This window comes from Microcaecilia unicolor, chromosome 11 (assembly GCF_901765095.1).
Source record: "Microcaecilia unicolor chromosome 11, aMicUni1.1, whole genome shotgun sequence".
Taxonomy (NCBI): domain Eukaryota; kingdom Metazoa; phylum Chordata; class Amphibia; order Gymnophiona; family Siphonopidae; genus Microcaecilia; species Microcaecilia unicolor.
This window is the reverse complement of record NC_044041.1, coordinates 145,937,848-145,958,134: the sequence shown is the minus strand read 5'-3', so window position 1 is coordinate 145,958,134 and position 20,287 is coordinate 145,937,848. Positions and strand designations below refer to the sequence as shown.

Below are 20,287 nucleotides of genomic sequence, written 5' to 3'. Positions count from 1 at the left end.
ATGTTTTATTTTGTTTGATTTCTATTGATAACCTTAAGAGTGGACTAACACGGCTACCACACTCCATTACCCAAATGAGAAATAAAGTGGTATTGCATTAAAGTTCATTAGTGACAAAGTATATATGCAATCAAGTATAGAGAGTTCGGTGTTGTCCAGTTCTGGTATAAGTTTCGTTGTCTGGTATTTAGGATGCATCATTGTGGTATGCGTTTTTGAACAGGTTGGTTTTTAGTGATTTTCGGAAGTTTGTTAGGTCGTGCATTGTTTTTATGACGTTTGGTAGTGCATTCCATAGTTGCGTGCTTATGTAGGAGAAGCTGGATGCATATGTTGATTTATATTTTAGTCCTTTGTACCTGTGGTAGTGGAGATTCAGGAATGTGCATGCTGACCTTTTTTTGTTCCTGGTTGGTAAATCTATGAGGTCTGACATGTAGAACGGGGCCTCGCCGTGAATGATTTTATGAACCAGGGTGCAAATTTTGAATGCAATACGCTCTTTAAGTGGGAGCCAGTGTAGTTTTTCTCTTAGGGGTTTGACGCTTTCGTATTTCATTTTTCGAAACATGAGTCTGGCTGCTGTGTTTTGGGCAGTTTGGAGTTTCTATATGATTTGTTCTTTGCATCCAGCATAGATGGCATTGCAGTAATCTAGGTGGCTTAGCACCATTAATTGTACCAGGCTGTAAAATATTTCCCTTGGGAAGAAAGGTTTTACTCTTCTGAGTTTCCACATTGAATGGAACATTTTCTTTGCTGTATTTTTTGCATGGCTTTCTAGTGTGAGATTTCGGTCAATTGTAACTCCGAGAATTTTCAGGCTAACTGAACCAGGGAGGGTGTAGTGGTGGGTTTGTTCATGCTATATTGTGTTGATAGGATGAGACATTGTGTTTTTTTTGTGTTGAGTTTTAGTTGAAATGCATCCTCCCATGAGTTCATGATTTTGGAGGCTGTGTTTGATTTCATTTGTGATTTATGTTTGATCATGTTTGAACGGGATGTAGATCGTGAATCGTCTGCGTAGATGTAAGGATTAAGGCCTTGGTTGGATAGCGATTTGGCTAGAGGTGTCATCATTAGGTTGAAAAGGGTCAGTGAAAGTGGTGATCCTTGGGGTACTCCACATTCTGGTTTCTATGGTGATGATTTATTCGAATATGATATCACTTGGTATGTTCTTGCGGTTAGGAAGCCTTTGATCCAATTAAGTACGCTTCCTCAAATCCTGAAGTATTCTAGGATGTTTAATAGTATTTTATGGTTTACCATGTTGAATGTGCTGGACATGTCGAATTGTAGGAGAAGTACACTATTGCCAGTTGCAATTGCTTATTTGAATTTGGTTAGGAGAGTGATTAGTACTTTTTCGGTGCTGTGGTTGGATCGAAATCCTGATTGTGATTCATGTGGTATTGAGAATTTGTTTAGGTAGATGAATATAATGATCTTTTTGGCTGGTGTAATTTGTAATTTATTTAGGGTTTGCTTCTTAGAAACTAAATGTAATTCAAATTCTAATGAACATTGAAAATTCCTCTCTTGTTGTCTAATTAGAATAACTGACTATGAATGAAGAGTTGAGGATGGTGGATGGGAATGAGGACTGAACTGGGCCCTTCTGTGTCTTCTGGAGACTACCTGTTGATGCTGTTGCAGAAACTTTGTTTTAAATCTATAGGGAAAAGGATATGTAGACTAGCTAATAAAGTTTGCTTGCTTTTTTTTTAATTTTAAAATTCTGTGTCTATCAATATCCTACAATTCCTCTTTTAAACCCTAATCTTTAAGCTGTGGTAGAAACTTCAAGTTTTAAAATGGGGGGAAAAGGGTATACAGACTAGTTAATAAAGTTTGCTTGCTTTTTTTATTTTAAAATTCTGTGTTTATCAATATCCTACAATTCCTCTTTTAAACCCTAATCTTTAAATTACCAAGTTCAGAATAAAATAATGTCACTTACCCACAGAGATGTCCTCTTCTCTTCTGGTCTCTGATCTTGTAACCTATTGTATTCCAGGAACTTCACTGTCCTTTCCTTAAGCATCACTTCCATTACTTTTGCAATAACCAAAGTGAGGTTTATCTGCCTGTAGTTTCCAGCTTCTTCTGTTTCACCACTTTTATGGAGAGGGGACCACATCCGCTCTTCTCCAATTCCAAGGAACCTCCCCCATCTCCAAGGATTTATTAAACAAATCTTTAAGAGGACATGCCAGAACCTCTCTGAGCTCCCTCATTATCCTGGGATGGATCCCGTCCGGTCCCATGGCTTTGTCCACCTTTAGTTTTTCAAGTTGTTCATAAACACTTTCTTCCGTAAACGGTGCTATATCCACTCTATTCTTTTATGTACCTTTGCCAGTTGATCATGGTCCTTCTCCAGGATTTTCTTCCTTGAACACAGAACAGAAGTATTTGTTTAGTACATTTGCTTTTTCCTCATCATTCTCCACATAGTGGTTCACAGCATCTTTCAGTCTCACAATTCTATTTTTAGTCTTCCTCTGAATATACCTGAAAAAATTCTTGTCACCCCTGCTTACATTTCTAGCCATTTGTTCTTCTGTATGCCTCAGCTTTTTTCAGTTTCATCCTGTATTCCTCTCTGTGTTCCTCTTCTTAAGTTTTTCTGTATTTCATGGCCAGCTCTTTAACCTTTATTTTCTCAGCCACTTGCTTGGAGAACCTTATTGGTTTCCTTTTTCTCTTGATTTAATTTACTGTCCTTACATAAAGGTTGGTAGCCATATTTATAGCTCCTTTCAGCCTGGTCTACTGCCTTTCTACTTCTCATATGACCTCCCAGCCTGTCAGCTCTTTTTTCAGGTATTCCCTCATTTTGCTAAAGTTAGCATGTTTAAAATCCATGAGTTTTGAGTGGTTGCCCTTCACTTTAGTTGTTATATCAAACCAAACTGTTTGATGATCACTGCTTCCCAGGTGGGCACCCACTTGGACATTAGACACACTTTCCCCATTTGTAAGCCCCTGATCCAATGTCGCTTATTCCCTCGTGGGTTCTGTCACCATTTGTCAAAGATTTACTATTCAGTGAAGATAACTCCTTTTTCAAATCAGTTCAAATTTGAGTTACCTTAGTTGAAAAGAAATCAGCAATTTGTTGTGCAGAAGGTTGAAAAGGTTGACTAAACAGTGTCAGAAAGGGGAGGAGAAGTCCAACCTTTTACTAGGCAAAAGGTTTCCTGGTATTCATATGATTACTACCTAATATTTTTGTGTAATATTTATGGGTTGTGTATGCTTAAGTTAACTAGATCTTTGCATCCTGTTAAGCTGGACCAATCGCAAAGTACCATACCAGCATTACATCCATTTTAATGCCTCTACAGCAGTAACTTGAGGTTTCCTGGACACTAGCCAGTTGAATGAGGTCTCCAGCCGACTGGAAAGATGTGCCATGAAGGATATGCCCCACCCAAGAAAGGAGCAGCAGGAATTTTGTCTTGGTCAATGAGGAAAGACTTCTATTTTGAAATTTGGGAAAAGAGATAGCATCGGATGCTTTGAACAGTACTGAGGTTAAGCAAAGTCAAATCAAAAGAAGAAAGTTATATAGAGTTTAGGGTAGACTAAATAAATGTATTAATCCAGTATGGAAGTGTTCTAGATGAATGTCCAATTAAGAATTAAATTATAATTGTATTCAAGCTATCCATAGAAAGGAAGTGAACTAGTATTTATTTCTTATCTTATTCTTAAAATTGTGCTGGTTATTTTCATTACTTATATAATTTGAATATTAACATTAATTGTGCTGTAACTTTCAATTAGTATCAAATAAATGCTATATTACCATTAATTCTGAGGTAAAGTCACAGTTATTATGGTTTTGTGGTCGATATTAAGTAGAGAGGTGTGGTAGCCGTTGTTAGTCCACTCTTAAAGGTTATCAGTAGAAATCAAACAAAATAAAACATGGAAAAGAAAATAAGGTGATACCTTTTTTATTGGACATAACTTAATACATTTCTTGATTAGCTTTTGAAGGTTGCCCTTCGTCATGACGAAGAAGGGCAACCTTTGAAAGCTAATCAAGAAATGTATTAAGTTATGTCCAATAAAAAAGGTATCATCTTATTTTCTTTTCCATGTTTTATCTTGGTCGATATTCAAAGCAATTTAAATGAGCATGAGATCCTCATGCCTGTTTAAATCGCATGTGCCTGCCCAGCTGCTGATTCTCTGTGGCACTTAATATTGGAACCCAATGGCCATGTCCCAAGGGGGCAGAGCCAGGAATTATGCGGGTGGTGGCAATATTCACTGCATGTAGGATCACATAAAAAGCAGTCCTAACTTTGCTTGATTAGCTATGCTACTGCTTGCACTGAATATTGGCCGACACATACATAACTTCCAGGTACTGGCCCCCTCAAGGTAGGGGGAGAGGGTAGCTGATCCTTGTGCCAGGGGGCTTTGGAGGGGAACTGGTGCTGAGTGGGGATGGGGACATGTACATTCCACTAATGTGGGTTCCAGCCGGCATCCACCTGGGGCCTGCATAAGAGCCAGCTGTTATGATTCTGCCGGTTTGGCAGGGAGAGAGGGGGGACGTCTCTTCTGATTGGCTGCCAGGGTTTGTGCTGAAGTCAGTGGGTGTATTAAGCCTGCATGTTGCTACTTACTTTGCTTTAGCGTTACACTTGTGGTGACTGGTGAGCCGCGCAGTTCTCTGTCAGAACGTGCTCTGTGCTCTGACTTTGATCTGAGTTTCCTGTTCAGGGATTTCTTTCCTTTCCCTTTGTTTGTGTTAGCTGGGGGCAGCGCGCGTGTGTGTATGTGTGTGTGTGTGTGTGTGTGTGTGAGTAATTAGTTCTCTTGCCTCCAGCTGGGCTTCCCTTCACTGCCTGCAGTTCTCTGTGGGAAGCCAGCTGCTTGTTTGTCAGTGGGGGCTGGGCTTTGTTCAGCCTTCCTTTCAGCTAGGCTGCTTGTCTAAGAGCGTCCTCTCCGGGTTGTTTGTTTACTCTGAGGATTTCTCTTCCCCGTGTCCCGGCCTGCTGGCTCAGTGAGTTTAACCCTTTGTGTACTGTGTGTATTGTGTCCCTGCCTCTGACAATGTGTTTGTTGAGTAGGCCATGCTCCCCAGCTTTCTCTCTGATTGTTGATTTAAGGAGCTCTCTCTCTCCCTTGTGTGCTGGCTGGCTCAGCAAGCTTAACCCTTTGTGTTCTGTGTCTCTGCCTCTGCCTTCTGTGGGCTGAGGCAAAAGCTTTCTGCCTCCCTTTTGTGTCTTGTACCTCTGACTGGGGGCTATCTTACCCTTTCCTTTGGTTTGCTGTATCTATTTCTGGCTTTTGTGGCTTTTAGAATTCTTTTCCCCTCTGTCCTGAGGAGGGCCTGGCTGCGGTTTCTTGGGGTCCCGGGGGGGGGGGGGAGGGCCCTCTGGGTTCTTTCACCCCTCCTTGTGTGTGTTTGGGTTCCAGTTCGGCCGTGAGGCCCGCACGAGTGACTCTGTGCGCCTGGGTTCTGGTTCGGCCGAGGCCCGCTTGTATGCCTATTTCCCTTTCTTCCTGAGGTACTGCGGGGGAGGGTAGCTTAGGGGTATTGTGTAGCTGGGGTGTGTGGTGGTGGGTCGGTCTCCTCTTGGCCTGGGTCGGCGCTCTGCGGGCCTCGGCCAGGGCCCAAGGGCTCACGACCAACCCAACTGATTACACCAGCAGCCTGACTGCATCATCAGACACCAATATTCAGTGCCAGTTCTTGGACGTGGCCCAGCATCGACTATCAGGGCCATAATTCTGTCTGTGACAGCATTTAAAAAATCATCAACTTCTACTGGCATAATATCAACTGATTGATAAATAAGCATGGCATTGAAGAATTTATTTATTAAGGTAAATGCCATTCGGCATAGCAATTTTTCACATAACTTGTCAAGAATCTGGGGCTTTCGGAGGAGTGCCCCTGTGCCCAGGACATGTTCCTTGGGGGACAGATCTAGACTGAGGGACACAGGTCATTCCATTTAATAAATGTTCTTTGGGTCTGCTAACTAACCAAAGGAAATCTGATGGGGGTGCCCTTTTGGGGTGACTTCTCCAATCTCCTTGTCCACCACCCTTTCCAGTAAGGGTCTCTAATGAGGGGCACCCAGACCCCTCAGTGGTGCTGATGGGAGGCAGTCTATCTCTTGTCCGCCACAAGTTGGCCTACATCATCTCAGATCAGTCGATTCTGGAGGTGGTGCTTGTGCCACAGACCCAGTTTCCAATTCATTTATAGTTTTTGCCTTCTGTTTGCTCACAAAGCAAAGTGCAATTCAGGACATCCTTCAGAATGTTTTACATCTTTGAGCTGTAGAGCTGGTTCCTTTCCAGGAGATGGCCCATGGGTACTACTCCATATATTTTGGGGGCCCCAAAAAGGTAGGTTCTACAGGCCAATCCTAGATTTCAAGAGGATAAATGTCTTGCTCTGGGTCCTGCACTTCTGGATGGAGACTTTGGGATCAGTGATTGTTTCAGTCTAGCTAGAAGAGTTTTTTGCCTACCTGGACCTATGGAGGCGTATCTATATATTCCCATTCTGGAGTCCAGCAAGTATTTCCTGCACTTCTGTGTCCTGGATCAACATTTCCAAGGACATTTGGGTGCATCTATACCTGGACAACTGGTTGATCCGGGACTCAGAATATCTGGGACTGTGCTTCAGCACCCTTTGTGGGATGGTGTTTATCATGGAGGAGCAAATGCTCAAGTTCTAAAGCAGAAGCTGTGTGTGCAGAGGACTCCATGAGCTGAAGATTATGTACAGCTGCTCTGTTCTATGGCGATGACCTTGGAAGTAGACATCTGGGCAAAGGCTCATGTGTTTTTTTTTTTTCTTCCAGAAAGTATTGCTGTCTCACTGGGCCCTGCATCCCAGGAGTTTGAGGCTTGGCTTCCACTTTCAAAGGCCTTGTGCCATTTGCTGGCATGTTGGGATCACCCACATCATCTGCCCAGTGGGGCCTCTTTGGATCCTCCCAAATGGACAGCTGTGACAACTGATTTGAGCCTCCAGGGTTGGGGAACCCAGTGCCTGGTCCGCTCGGTTTAGGGGTAATGGTCCTTCATGGAGACACAGCGACCTATCAGTTGTCTGGAAATGGGGGCCATTTGGCTAGCCCTCCTTCAGTTTTTTTCTATTGGTGTAAGGGAAAGATGTAAGAGTAATGTCAGACAATGCCATATCAAAAAACAGGGAGGCATCTAGAGTGCAGCTGTAGAGCTAGAAACCAGTTTGATCTGCAAATGGGCTGTTTCACCTATCTTTGATTTCAGCAGCACACACAGCAGACATAGAGAACATTAGATGAAGTTTCTCACTTTGAATATTCTTGACCTGGGGGTGTGGGAACTAATATTTTTCACTTTTCAGTTTCTTCTGGAACATTGTGGCCTTCCCCACTTCAACCTCATAGTTACGTGCCAGAATTCTGAGTTCACTCAGTTCCTACAGTCACAGGTGGGAATTGAGCTTGCAGGGTTACAATGCTCTGGTACAGTCTTGCTGTGCTTGGAGAAGCTGCATGTGTTCTCTCCTGATAAACAGGATGATTCGGAAGTCAGCCTGGCATCCATTTCTGGTAATCCTCATAGACTCACTTGTTGCTCATGTTATGTAGATTTCTTGCTTCTGGTGGCATGGGCTCTCCTCCCACTTCTGCAGATTTGGGGGAATCCTGGTCCAGGGTCAGTGGTCTTAGAAGATCTAGACTCTTTTTTTTACTTATGGGCACGCCCTTGAGAGGTGGTATTTGAAGCAGAGGGGCTATTCAGCTTTGATTATCTCTACCCTGCTGATGGTGCACATGCGTTCTACCTCCTTAGCCTATGTCAAGGTCTGATGTAACTGAAGACTATGTTTTTGGTGTCTGTTGCCTCAGTCAGGCCCTTTCTTGCAGGGATCTCTGTCTTTTGCAGTTGAGGCAATCTGTCTGCATATGGTGCCTTCCTTTCTTAGGAGATGGTAACTTTGTTCCTTATGGATGTGGTCCTTTCAATCTTTGCAGAGCAAAGTCAGCCCAGAAGCTGGGTCATGTGGTATTGAGTGCTGGTGAGGCGAAAAGGAGTAATTGTCTTGGTGGCCAGTGTACCTGACATTCTATATTTTTTACATGCATGAGGTAAAACATCTCAGGCCCCCTTTGTGTCTGGTTCTTCCTCAGTAGGATCCTAATTTGGCTTTCAATGTATTCTACAGTCATCCCTTCAGGCCTTTAAAAGTGGATCAGTGAAGGACCTCACCCTGGAGATGGTATCTTTGGTGTCTGTTGCCTCAGCCAAGCTCCTTCTGAAGGAATCTCTTTGTGAATGAGGCATTCTCTTTGCATATGGTTCCTTCCTTTCCTAGGAGGTAGTGTCTTTGTTCCATCTAAATAAGATGTTGTCCTTCCTATCTTTGCAGAGCAAAGATGGTCAGAGTCTGCCCAGAAGCTCCAAAGGCTGGATGTTAGCCAGGTTTTCATGCAGTATGTTGAAATGACTAATTCCTTTCCTTTTATCTGCTGGACAGACTGTTTGTGCTTTTTCAGGATTCATGTAGATGCCAAGTGTCCTCTAAGTGCTCTATTCCGTATTAGGTTAAGGTAGCCGTTGAGGTGGCTTACATCAGTTGTGGAATATTGTAGGCAAATAAAGACCATACGGACTATCCAGTCTGCCCATCCATGCCATCTGATTCCCATCACTTGCTTAAAGATCCTATTTACTTGTCCCAAGCTTGTCCCTTTAGTATACATATTGAGATTTTTAAGTCTGTTCCTATACACTTTGACAAAGACCACTGACCATTTAGTAGCCGCCCTCTGGATTAAGTCCATCCTGTTTATATCTTTTTGAAGGTGTGGTCTCCAGAATTGTACACAATATTCTAAATGAGGTATCACCTGAGTCTTATACAGGGGCATCATCACTTCCTTTTTCCTGCTGGCCATTCCTCTCCCTTTATACCCAAGCATCCTTCTAGCTTTCGCTGTCGCCTTTTCTGCCTGTTTGGCCACCTTAAGATTATCACATACAGTCACATCCAAGTCCCGTTCCTCTTTCCTACATAAGTTTTTCACCTCCTAAACTGTACCATTCCCTCAAGTTTTTGCAGCCCAAATGCATGACCCTGCCATACTATTCCTCTAGCTTTAAGTCCTTTCTCATGTTATCTACACCATCAGGGCCTTCCCCCAGGTTCCAGTTTAAAAGCTGCTCTATCTCCTTTTTAAACGCCAATGCCAGCAGCCTGGTCCCACCCTGGTTAAGGTGGAGCTCATCTTCTGTAATAGACTGCTCCCAGAATGTTGCCCAATTCCTTATAAATCTAGGCCCTGCTGTGCCTTCTAGAGTCTATCTGTTAATTCTTTGGCAGAAAATTCAAGTTTTAAAACTATGGAGAAAAGGGGTAGCTAATAAAGTTTGATTTTGTTTTTTTAATTCTAACTGTGTTTATCAATATCCTACAATTCCTCTTTTAAACCCAATCTTTAAGTTACCAAGCACAGAGAAAAGTAATGTCACTAACCCAGAGAAATGTTCTCTTTGCTCAAAACTTTCACAGAAATATCCCTACCCAAAGTATGCCCTCTCCATAACCTCCCACGAACTTCCACCACTGCTACTGTGCATTTCCACCTGCAATTGTTCCAGACCCCAGAACTATCTCTACCTCTTTAAACAACCCCTCCTTCACTCCTCAAAGCTAGCTCTAGCCAACAAGTTAGTCACACACATGTGCATGTGGAGAGGTTGGCTTCAATCTAAGACCATAAGCCATGCTCTGCATGCCCCATGAAATGCTAATTTTTTTTTTTTTGTGCTGGAATCTTCTGCTTGCTTGTTTTTATTTATTTACAATATTTATATTCCGCATTATCTCAAATCCTAAGCCTCTGTAGTGAAGAAGCAAAAATATGCAAATTGGTGTAAAGTGATAAGCCCATCATTACTCTATAAGCTGAAGCGAAGTCTCTAGTTTGATTTTCATACCTTTGTTATTGTAACACAACTAGAAACCAGTATTGAACTTTAAGAAATGAAAACCTTGCTATATTGAAGATGAGTGGTAGATATTTCAGTCAATCTGATTGGTTGATCTGTGCCAGGTGTTTTGTGGCAACCATTCACTAACGTATGATTCCTTCCTGGATAGGAGACTAACTCCAATTGGACCATCGCCTCAAAACCACAGTGGCTCTGCCCATGGTGCCAGCCGAGCCCTGAGATCCCAGAACAGCTCTGCGGCAGGAGATGAACAGCAGGCCACATCCCGAGAGCGCTCTGGGTCTCGTGAGAGGAGTGCTTCGTGGTCTGCAACTCGAGAACACCTTGTGGACAGAGAAGGTCAGAGTGGAAGCCGGTCTCGTGCTGCCCATCTAACACCATCCCCCTCAGGTGATGATTCTAGTGTATTTAAGTTGGTGCTGTATCTACAGTTACTTGTCATCAAGCAGATGAAGCCATTACGTATGGGTTATGTCCATCAACCAGCAGGGGAGATAGAGAGCACTCAAACTTTCACAGTGTCCTCTTGGCCTGCTAGCTCCACTGCCTCTTCAGTATTCTCTATCTCCCTTAGCAGGGTGGCTGCAGCTTGTTCGAGCTCCAGAAAAATCTGCCGGGAGGTGGTTCCTGGCTTGCCAGTTGTTAACCGGGGTGTTGGAGGCTATAGCAGCTTCACTTTAAAGGCACATAGGTTAGCCCTTTCCCTGCCTTACCCATACCTCTGTGGATGTGGACATATTGCCTTGCTTTCCCTGTCCTTACCCACCAACAGTGGAAGCAGGCATATAGGTTCGCCCTTTCCCTGCCTTTCCCACTCATCTGAGCCTCCGGAGTCTTCAATACCTCTGCTTTCCTCACAGCTTAAAAAAAAAAAAGTCGCGTTTTTAAACGCAGAGACGCTGGAACAGAGGTTTTTGACCTGATTTTCAGCAGGATCGTAGTTGTACACTAGATCCTTTGAGGTAAGAGTGTTTTCCAACTCCTCCGGGGTGGGCCCGCGATCGGGGCAATTTTGGCGTGAACCGCCATTTTGGATTTTACCGCCGTTTTTTGGCGATGGCTGCGGACAATGTAAAGCGCTGTTCCACTTGTGGCAAGCGCAAATCAGCAGCAAGGCTCTGTAAATCGTGCTGTATTGGCGTAGGAGCCGGCCCGAGCATGGCGAGCGATGTTTCTTCCCGCTCTGAGCTGGCAGTGGGCGCCATTTTGCTTACACCGCATGGCGCGGCCTCCATGGACACGGAGATACCTGAGCCGGGTGGGGCACCTCGAGATGAGGTTATTTCAGGAGTGGCTAGCACCGGACAGGATTTGGGTGCCCAGGGTGAGATTTTCTCCCCGGATTTTGTGCTTTTGCTGCATAAAGCATACATGATGAAAAGAGCCCTCCCTCAAGGGTCGCCTGAGGCTCCTCTGATTGCCCCCCCGATGGATTCTGGCCTGGGACTGCCCAGTGAGGCTTTTTTCCCAGATGCTTGGCCTAAAGATAAGCGCAGAAGGGTTAATTCCCCTTCAGATTGTGGTGCACCTTTTTCCCCCCCGTGGTCAGGGTGTGAGGATTCGGAGAACTCTGACAGACGTTCTTGGTCTGAGGAACCAGAGTCAGGTGCGGATTTACCACAGGATCTGGATGATCCCTCCGCGGTGAGGATTTTCCACCGTGATGAGCTGCCAGCGCTTATTTCAGATACCCTGCAGGCCCTCTCGATTGAAGATCCTGACAGTGGCATGGCCTCCTCGGGTAATCCCAGGATGGCTAGTACCAAGAAAGCTGCTCGGGCCTTCCCTTTGCATGACTCTATCCTAGAGCTTGTTTCGGCTCAGTGGGCTGACCCCGAGGGACCTTTGAGAGTTTCCAGGGCTATGGGGCAGTTATACCCTCTGCGTGAGGGACATATGGCTCGTTTTCAAATGCCTACAGTGGATGCCCTAGTCACTGCGGGGACAAAGAGAACTACCCTCCCTGTTGAAGGAGGTGATGCCCTGAAGGATGTTCAAGACCGTAGGCTGGAAACAGCGTTGAAACGGTCCTTTGAAATTGCAGGTCTCACTGTTCGGGCGTCTGCATGCAGCTGTTATGCTGTGAGAGCCTGCCTAGCTTGGCTGCAACAGGCAGTGGCTCAGCCCGGAGATGGAGCGGAGCCCTTCTTGGATGTGGCTCCGCGGATGGAGGTGGCCTTGTCCTTTATGGCTGATGCCCTTTATGACCTTGTCAGAGCTTCGGCTAAACAAATGGCAGTAGCAGTGGCGGCTCGCCGTCGTCTGTGGCTACGACACTGGGCAGCGGACATGGCCTCTAAGCAAAGGTTGGTGAAGTTGCCTTTTCAAGGACTTCTCCTATTTGGTGAGGAGTTAGAGAAAATTGTCAAAGGCCTGGGTGATCCAAAACCCCAGCGCTTGCCCAAAGATAGGCAGAGGCCTTCCTCTAAGGGCCAGGCGGTCCACTCCTCATACAGACCTCGCTTCCGTGAAGCTAGAAGGTACCGCCCGGGGCGTTCTGCTGGGTTCACTTCACGTGCCCGTGGTCAGCAGAGGAACTCCTTTCGCTCGGACAAGCGTTCCGCAGCTGGTGGCTCAAGACCAGGAGTTCAGGGGCGACACTCTCAATGATGGTGCGCCGGCCCTCTCCTCGATGCCTGTCATCGGAGGACGGCTTTCCCTCTTTGTCGAGGAGTGGGCCAAGATTTCCTCAGATCAGTGGGTTCTGGACCTGATCAGAGATGGATACAGAATAGAATTCAACGCCCCAGTAAGAGACGTGTTTGTGGAGTCCCGATGCGGTTCTGCCGTCAAACGGGCGGCAGTGGAGGAGACTTTACAAGGTCTGATTCAGTTAGGGGCAGTGACCCCAGTGCCTCGCGCCGAGCAAGGCTGCGGCCGATACTCCATCTACTTTGTGGTGTCGCAAAAAGGTGGGTCCTTTCGCCCTATTCTGGACTTAAAAGAAGTGAACAAGTCCCTGAGAGTGCGGTATTTCCACATGGAATCCCTGCGCTCCGTCATTGCGGCGGTTCAGCCAGGAGACTTTCTCACGTCTCTAGACCTGAAAGAAGCTTACTTGCACATACCGATTTGGCCCCCGCACCAGAGGTTTCTGAGGTTTGCGGTGTTGGGAAAACATTTCCAGTTCAGGGCCTTGCCTTTTGGCCTCGCCACAGCTCCCCGAACCTTTTTGAAGGTAATGGTGGTAGTAGCTGCTTTTCTCAGGCGAGAAGGTATCAGGGTTCACCCGTACCTAGACGACTGGCTCATCAGAGCAGACTCTGCAACAGAGAGCTTAAAAGCTACAGCCAGAGTGGTCTCAGTACTGCATTCTCTAGGCTGGGTCGTCAATATGGCCAAAAGTCACCTGTCCCCTTCACAATCTCTAGAGTTTTTGGGGGCCAGGTTCGACACAGTCTCGGGCTATGTGTTCCTACCCAAGCCAAGGCGGTGCAAGCTTCAGAATCAGGTCCGTCTGCTCCTGAGGATGCCCCGCCCGTGAGCTTGGGACATTGTCCAGCTGCTGGGATCGATGACAGCCACGATGGAAGTGGTACCTTGGGCGAGAGCGCACCTGAGACCTCTACAGTATTCCCTACTCCGGAGATGGTCTCCTATTTCTCAGGATTACCAATGCAGACTTACTTGGCTCCCTGCGGCCCGTCTCAGCATGGAGTGGTGGCTCTCGGACAGCATGCTGCGGCGAGGAATGCCGCTGACGCTCCACGTTTGGTGCCTAGTGGTAACAGATGCCAGCCTGAAGGGCTGGGGTGCACACTGCAAGGGAAGCATTCCCAGGGTCTGTGGACATCCGAGGAGTCGGAGTGGTCCATCAACCGCCTAGAGTTGAAAGCGGTGTTTCAGGCGCTTCTGGCCTTTCAAGTGACCCTGGAAGGATTGGCTGTCAGAGTGATGTCGGACAACACGACAACGGTGGCCTATATAAATCGACAAGGCGGAACAAGGTGCAGAGCACTAGCCGCGCAGGCCGAACTGATTTGCCACTGGGCCGAGCTGCATCTTCAGTGTCTGTCGGCAGCTCATATTGCAGGTCAGAGCAATGTGCAGGCCGATTATCTGAGCAGGCATCAGATCGATCCAGCAGAATGGAATCTGGCAGACGAAGTATTCCTGCAGATCTGTGCCAAATGGGGCAAGCCCGTGATGGATCTAATGGCGACAAGTGCCAATACCAAAGTCCCGTGCTTCTTCAGCAGACGGAGAGATCCTCGCTCGGCGGGGTTGGATGCCTTGGCTCAACCCTGGCCTCCGGGTCTACTTTATGTGTTTCCCCCATGGCCCTTGATAGGGCGCCTGCTCTTGCGGATTCGGCTGCACCCAGGAGAAGTGGTCCTCATCGCCCTGGATTGGCCAAGGAGACCTTGGTATGCAGACCTCCGACAGATGCTCCTGGAGGCTCCTCTGCCGTTACCTCTGGTACCGAACCTGTTGACTCAGGGACCGGTAGCCATGGAGGACGCAATTGAGGGATAAAGGTTATTCCAATAAAGTTATTTCCACTCTCCTGCAAGCCCGCAAGCGGTCCACTTCCGTGGCTTATACCAGGATTTGGTGCCTGTTTGAGTCTTGGTGTGCTTCCAGAGCCATTGTTCCAATGCGGGCTCCTGTCTCGCTGATTGTGGACTTTTTGCAGGAAGGTGTACAAAAGGCTTGGCCTATAATTCCCTGCGGGTGCAGGTGGCAGCGTTGGCCTCCCTTCGTGGTAAGGTGGAAGGCGTGTCTTTGGCTGCTCACCCAGATGTGGCACGGTTTCTTAGAGGGGTGCTTCGGCTCCGACCTCCAGTGCGAGCACCCTGTCCAGCTTGGAACCTGGGGCTAGTTTTGAAAACCCTGCAGGCATCTCCTTTTCAGCCGCTTCGGCGAGCATCGGAGAAAGACTTGACACTGAAGGCCGTTTTTCTGGTGGCCATAACCTCGGCGAGACGGGTGTCAGAGCTCCAGGCGCTGTCCTGTAGAGACCCATTTCTGCAATTTTCAGAGTCCGGAGTCACGGTTTGGACCGTGCCTTCCTTTATGCCTAAGGCGGTTTCAGCCTTTCACTTAAACCAGCCTATTTTCTTGCCCTCTTTTTCAGAGGAAGAGTTTCCAGAATCTTTTGGGCAGCTGCACCTTTTGGATGTGCGCAGGACTCTGCTGCAGTATCTGCAAGTTACTAACTCTTTCAGGACTTCTGATCATCTGTTTGTTTTGCTATCCGGTTCTCGCAGAGGGTCTCCAGCGTCTAAGGCCACTATTGCCCGCTGGCTCAAAGAAACTATCTTTCCATATCATCATGCTGATCAATCCATAGACTGGTGGGTTGTGTCCATCTACCAGCAGGTGGAGATAGAGAGCAATCCTTTTGCCTCCCTATATGTGGTAATGTGCTGCCGGAAACTCCTCAGTATGTTCTCTATCTCAGCAGGTGGTGGTCACACACAGCATCAGCTCTGGCTAGGTCTCCAAGCCTAAGGTTTTGTTGAGTACCTGGGGTTGAGGGCTCTTCTTGAGCAAGTGCAAACCTGGTGGCGCCAGGTCCCTCCTTTTCTCCCCCCTCCCGCTGGCTCCGTTAAAAAAAAAAAAAAAAAAAAAATTTTGGACGTCCTTAAAGGCGTTTATTTCGACGTTTATTTAAACGTTTATTGCAGCTACTCACTGGGACACCAGGTCGTTACAGCTCGGAGCAAGAAGCAGATAATTTTTACCTTTTTATAGCGGGCAGGGGGTTCCCCGATCGATCTCCACGTGGCCTATGGCGTCGGAGGGCGAGGGCGCGAAGAATCGCTCCCCGGACCGCGTGTGCGCTTCTAGCGGGGATGCGGGGGTCTTAAAGTCTGATTCGCCCTTGTTGGGTGTCAGTTCGGAGGCCGGTCAGTGTCCCGGGTCTTCCTCCGGTGCGGGGTTTTTCCTGCCATAAACGCCCATCCCCCGCTGCTCGCCTCCGCCATCTTGGCCGGCCACTCTGCTCGGATGGCTTCTTCTTGGGCCGCTTTGAGCTGGGAGACGTTAATGCCATGGCCGCCCTTGATTTGGGCGACGGCCAAAAAGCGGCTAAAGTTAAGCGTCGTTCTTCCCGCGCGGCTCCTTCGCGGAGTGTCGCGCCGGATGCCATCTTGGATGCGCAGCATGTTTCTACCCCGCTCTTGCGAGCGCAGGTTGAGGGTGCGTCTAGGGCTGTGGCCCAGGCTGCTGAAGTGCACAGTCTGGGGGGTTTCTCCCCCGAGTTTATTTTGCTGCTGCATCAGGCCTTTCTTATGCAAAACGCTGCCCCTTCTCCCTTGTCCGATAAAGGGGTTGAGGCCCCCGGAAGTAAACGCCCTCGGGTGGATTCCCAGGCCTTAGAGGACTCTGTTTCCTCTGATGTAGATGAGGGCAGCGTATCTGAGTTCTCCCAACGGTCCTTTGGGGATTCCTTGAAGGAGACGGATTCCCGCTCGGATGGAGCGGATGACCCCTCTGCAGCGCGGATCTTTCGCTCAGAGGATTTGCCCAACCTGTTAGTGCAGGCCATGAGCATTTTGAAGATTTCCTCTCCAGAGCACGTCTCTCCCTCAGCCCCTGTTGGCTCCGCCATTATGCTGGGGACGAAGCGCCCGCCTAGAACCTTCCAGGTGCATGAGGCCATGCACACCTTAATTTCGGCTCAATGGGATGTCCCGGAAGTGAGCCTCAAAGTGGCTAGGGCTATGTCCCGCCTCTATCCTTTGCCTGAAAGTGAACGGGAGGCCTTTCTTTGGCCTACCGTGGATTCTTTAATCACTGCGGTGACTAAGAAAACGGCGTTGCCGGTGGAAGGTGGCACGGCCCTAAAGGACGCCCAAGACAGAAGATTGGAGGTGGCCTTAAGGTCGTCCTTCGAGGCGGCTGCCTTAAGTTTGCAGGCCTCAGTTTGCGGCTCCTATGTTGCCAGGGCGTGCCTCACGATTGTGCAGCGGGCTTCCCCCTCGGATCCTTCCTTGAGGGCTGATTGGCCGGCCCTGGAATCGGGCCTGGCTTATTTGGCAGACTTACTGTATGATGTCTTGAGAGCCTCGGCTAAAGGTATGGCTCAGACAGTCTCTGCGCGGCGGTGGCTTTGGCTGAAACATTGGTCTGCTGACCACGCCTCTAAGTCCCGCCTGGCTAAGTTGCCTTTTAAAGGCAAGCTGCTCTTTGGGGTCGAGATGGACAAAATTGTGACCGATCTCGGCACGTCTAAGGGCAAGAGGTTACCAGAGGTCAGGGCTCGGGCCAGTGCTAGCCCCGGTATCTCCAGAGGACGGTTTCAGGAAGCCCGTCGGTACCGCCCGGGCAAGTCGTGCTCCTCTGCCCCCTCTTCCTTCAAAAGGAATTCCTCCCCCAAGCAGCATTCCTTTCGCAGAGACCGCCGTCCCGGAGGTGCGCCCTCCGGTCCTCCCCCAGGGTCTCGTACCCAATGACGGGGTCCTGGTCCATGGCCCAGTGCAGATTGGAGGACGCCTGTCCTCGTTTCTGGGCGAGTGGACCAGGGTAACTTCAGACGCTTGGGTGCTGGAAGTCATCAGAGACAGCTACAAGCTAGAGTTCTGCCGACCCTTAAGAGACGGGTTTGTACTCTCTCCCTGCAAGTCTCCGGTCAAAGCTGTGGCAGTGCAGCAGACCTTGGACAATCTGATCCGCCTAGGTGCGGTCGTTCCGGTGCCAGAAAATCAGCTTGGCAAGGGATGTTACTCCATTATTTTGTGGTACCAAAGAAAGGAGGTTCTGTACGGCCTATCCTCGACCTCAAAGGGGTCAATCGGGCCTTGAAAGTTCGGCACTTTCGCATGGAGACTCTCCGCTCTGTTATAGCGGCAGTGAAGGCAGGGGAGTTCCTGGCATCCTTGGACATCAAGGAAGCGTACTTGCATATTCCCATCTGGCCTCCTCATCAACGCTTTCTGCGTTTTGCAGTCCTGGGCCGACACTTCCAGTTCAGAGCCCTCCCGTTCGGGTTGGCTACTGCTCCGCGGACCTTCTCCAAAGTAATGGTGGTCATCGCGGCCTTCCTGCGAAAGGAAGGAGTACAAGTCCATCCTTATCTGGACGACTGGTTGATCCGAGCCCCCTCTTATGCAGAGTGCGGCAAAGCTGTGGACCGGGTGATTGCTCTTTTGAGCTCCCTGGGGTGGATCATCAACTGGGAGAAAAGCCAGCTGCGCCCGATTCAGTCCCTGGAGTATCTGGGAGTTCGATTCGACACCCAAGTGGGCAGAGTGTTCCTGCCGGACAATCGGATTGTCAAACTTCAGGCTCAGGTGGACCAGTTCCTAGTAGCCTCTCCGCTTCGGGCTTGGGACTATGTGCAGCTGTTGGGCTCGGGACTATGTGCAGCTGTTGGGCTCTATGACGGCCACGATGGAAGTAGTATCCTGGGCCAGGGCTCATATGAGACCACTACAACACTCTCTGCTGCAGCGCTGGACTCCGGTGTCGGAGGATTATGCTGTGCGCCTTCCCTTGGACCCAGCAGTGCGCAAGGCGCTGAGCTGGTGGCTGAAGACATACAAGTTGTCTGCAGGGATGCCTCTTGTGACCCCGGAGTGGTTTGTCGTCACAACGGACGCCTCTTTGACGGGCTGGGGAGCCCACTGCTTGGGAAGGACAGCGCAGGGGCTCTGGTCTCCTGTAGAGGCAAAGTGGTCTATCAACCTCCTGGAACTCAGAGCCATTCGGTTGGCGCTTTTGGAGTTCCTACCGGTACTGGCGTTGAAGCCAGTACGGGTCCTGTCGGACAATGCCACGGCTGTGGCCTATGTCAACCGCCAGGGAGGTACCAAGAGCACCCCTCTAGCCAAGGAAGCCATGAATCTATGCCAGTGGGCGGAAGTGAACCTGGAACAGCTGTCAGCTGCCCACATTGCCGGAGTCATGAATGTCAAGGCGGACTTTCTCAGTCGCCATACCTTGGATCCCGGAGAGTGGCAGTTATCGGCTCAGGCGTTCTTGGACATCATGAAGCGCTGGGGCCAGCCGAGCCTAGATCTGATGGCGTCATCGGCCAATTGCCAAGTGCCGTGCTTTTTCAGCAGAGGACAGGACCCTCGATCTCTGGGAGTAGATGCTCTTCTCCAACAGTGGCCGACACAAGAGCTTCTCTATGTGTTCCCGCCTTGGCCCATGTTGGGCAGGGTGCTAGACCGGGTGGCAAAGCATCCGGGCCGGATAATCCTGGTGGGTCCGGACTGGCCCAGAGTCCCTGGTATGCGGACTTGATCAGGCTCTCAGTGGACGACCCTCTGCGGCTGCCAGTGCAGCAGGGCCTGTTGCATCAGGGTCCCGTGGTGATGGAGGATCCCTCCCCCTTTGGTCTTACGGCCTGGCTATTGAGCAGCAGCGTCTGAGGAAGAAGGGCTTCTCAGACAAGGTTATCGCCACTATGCTGAGAGCGAGGAAGCGCTCTACTTCTACTGCTTACGCCAGGGTTTGGCGTACCTTTGCAGCATGATGTGAAGCAGGCTCACTTTCTCCCTTCACTGCTCCAATTTCTTCAGTGCTGGCGTTCCTGCAAGAAGGTCTGGAGAAAGGCCTGTCGCTCAGTTCCCTTAAAGTCCAGGTGGCGGCTGTGGCTTGCTTCAGGGGCCGCCTGAAGGGTGCTTCCCTGGCTTCGCAGCCAGATGTGGTACGTTTTCTCAAGGGAGTTAATCACCTGCGCCCTCCTCTGCACTCAGTGGTACCTGCGTGGAATCTCAACCTGGTGCTAAGAGCCTTGCAGAAGCCGCCTTTTGAACCCTTGTCGAGGGCATCTCTGAAAGACCTGACGTTGAAAGCAGTCTTTTTGGTGGCTATCACTTCAGCCAGAAGAGTTTCCGAGCTCCAGGCACTCTCATGTCGAGAGCCTTTTCTGCAGTTCACTGAGGCAGGAGTGACTATTCGCACAGTGCCTTCCTTCCTGCCCAAGATTGTTTCTCGCTTCCATGTGAATCAGCAGCTCTGTCTCCCTTCCTTTCGTAGGGAGGACTACCCAGAGGAATACTCTGCTCTCAAATATCTGGATGTGAGACGCGTCATCATCAGATACTTGGAAGTGACCAATGATTTCCGGAAATCGGATCATCTGTTTGTCCTGTTTGCAGGTCCTCGTAAGGGTCTGCAGGCTGCTAAGCCTACAGTGGCAAGATGGGTCAAGGAAGCCATTACAGCGGCTTATGTGGCCGCGGGGAAGGTGCCGCCTATCCAGCTGAAGGCTCACTCCACTAGAGCTCAGGCGGCCTCGATGGCAGAGGCCGGGTCCATCTCCTTGGAAGAGATTTGCAAGGCGGCAACTTGGGCATCGGCCCATACCTTCTCCAGGCATTACCGCTTGACT

At 49.0% G+C, this 20,287-nt stretch overlaps 1 protein-coding gene across 5 annotated transcripts in view; it reads left to right on the top strand.

Annotated features, from left to right (window-relative positions):
* Positions 1 to 20,287, top strand: part of CCDC61 (coiled-coil domain containing 61) — a 647,013-nt gene that overhangs the window by 318,673 nt on the left and 308,053 nt on the right. For 4 of the 5 annotated variants that reach the window (XM_030218079.1, XM_030218082.1, XM_030218080.1 and 1 more), the window contains one exon: positions 10,148 to 10,389. In XM_030218079.1, the coding sequence (XP_030073939.1) occupies positions 10,148 to 10,389 (242 nt within the window). The remainder of the gene's footprint in view (positions 1 to 10,147; positions 10,390 to 20,287) is intronic. The other variant, XM_030218081.1, reaches the window with a different exon arrangement.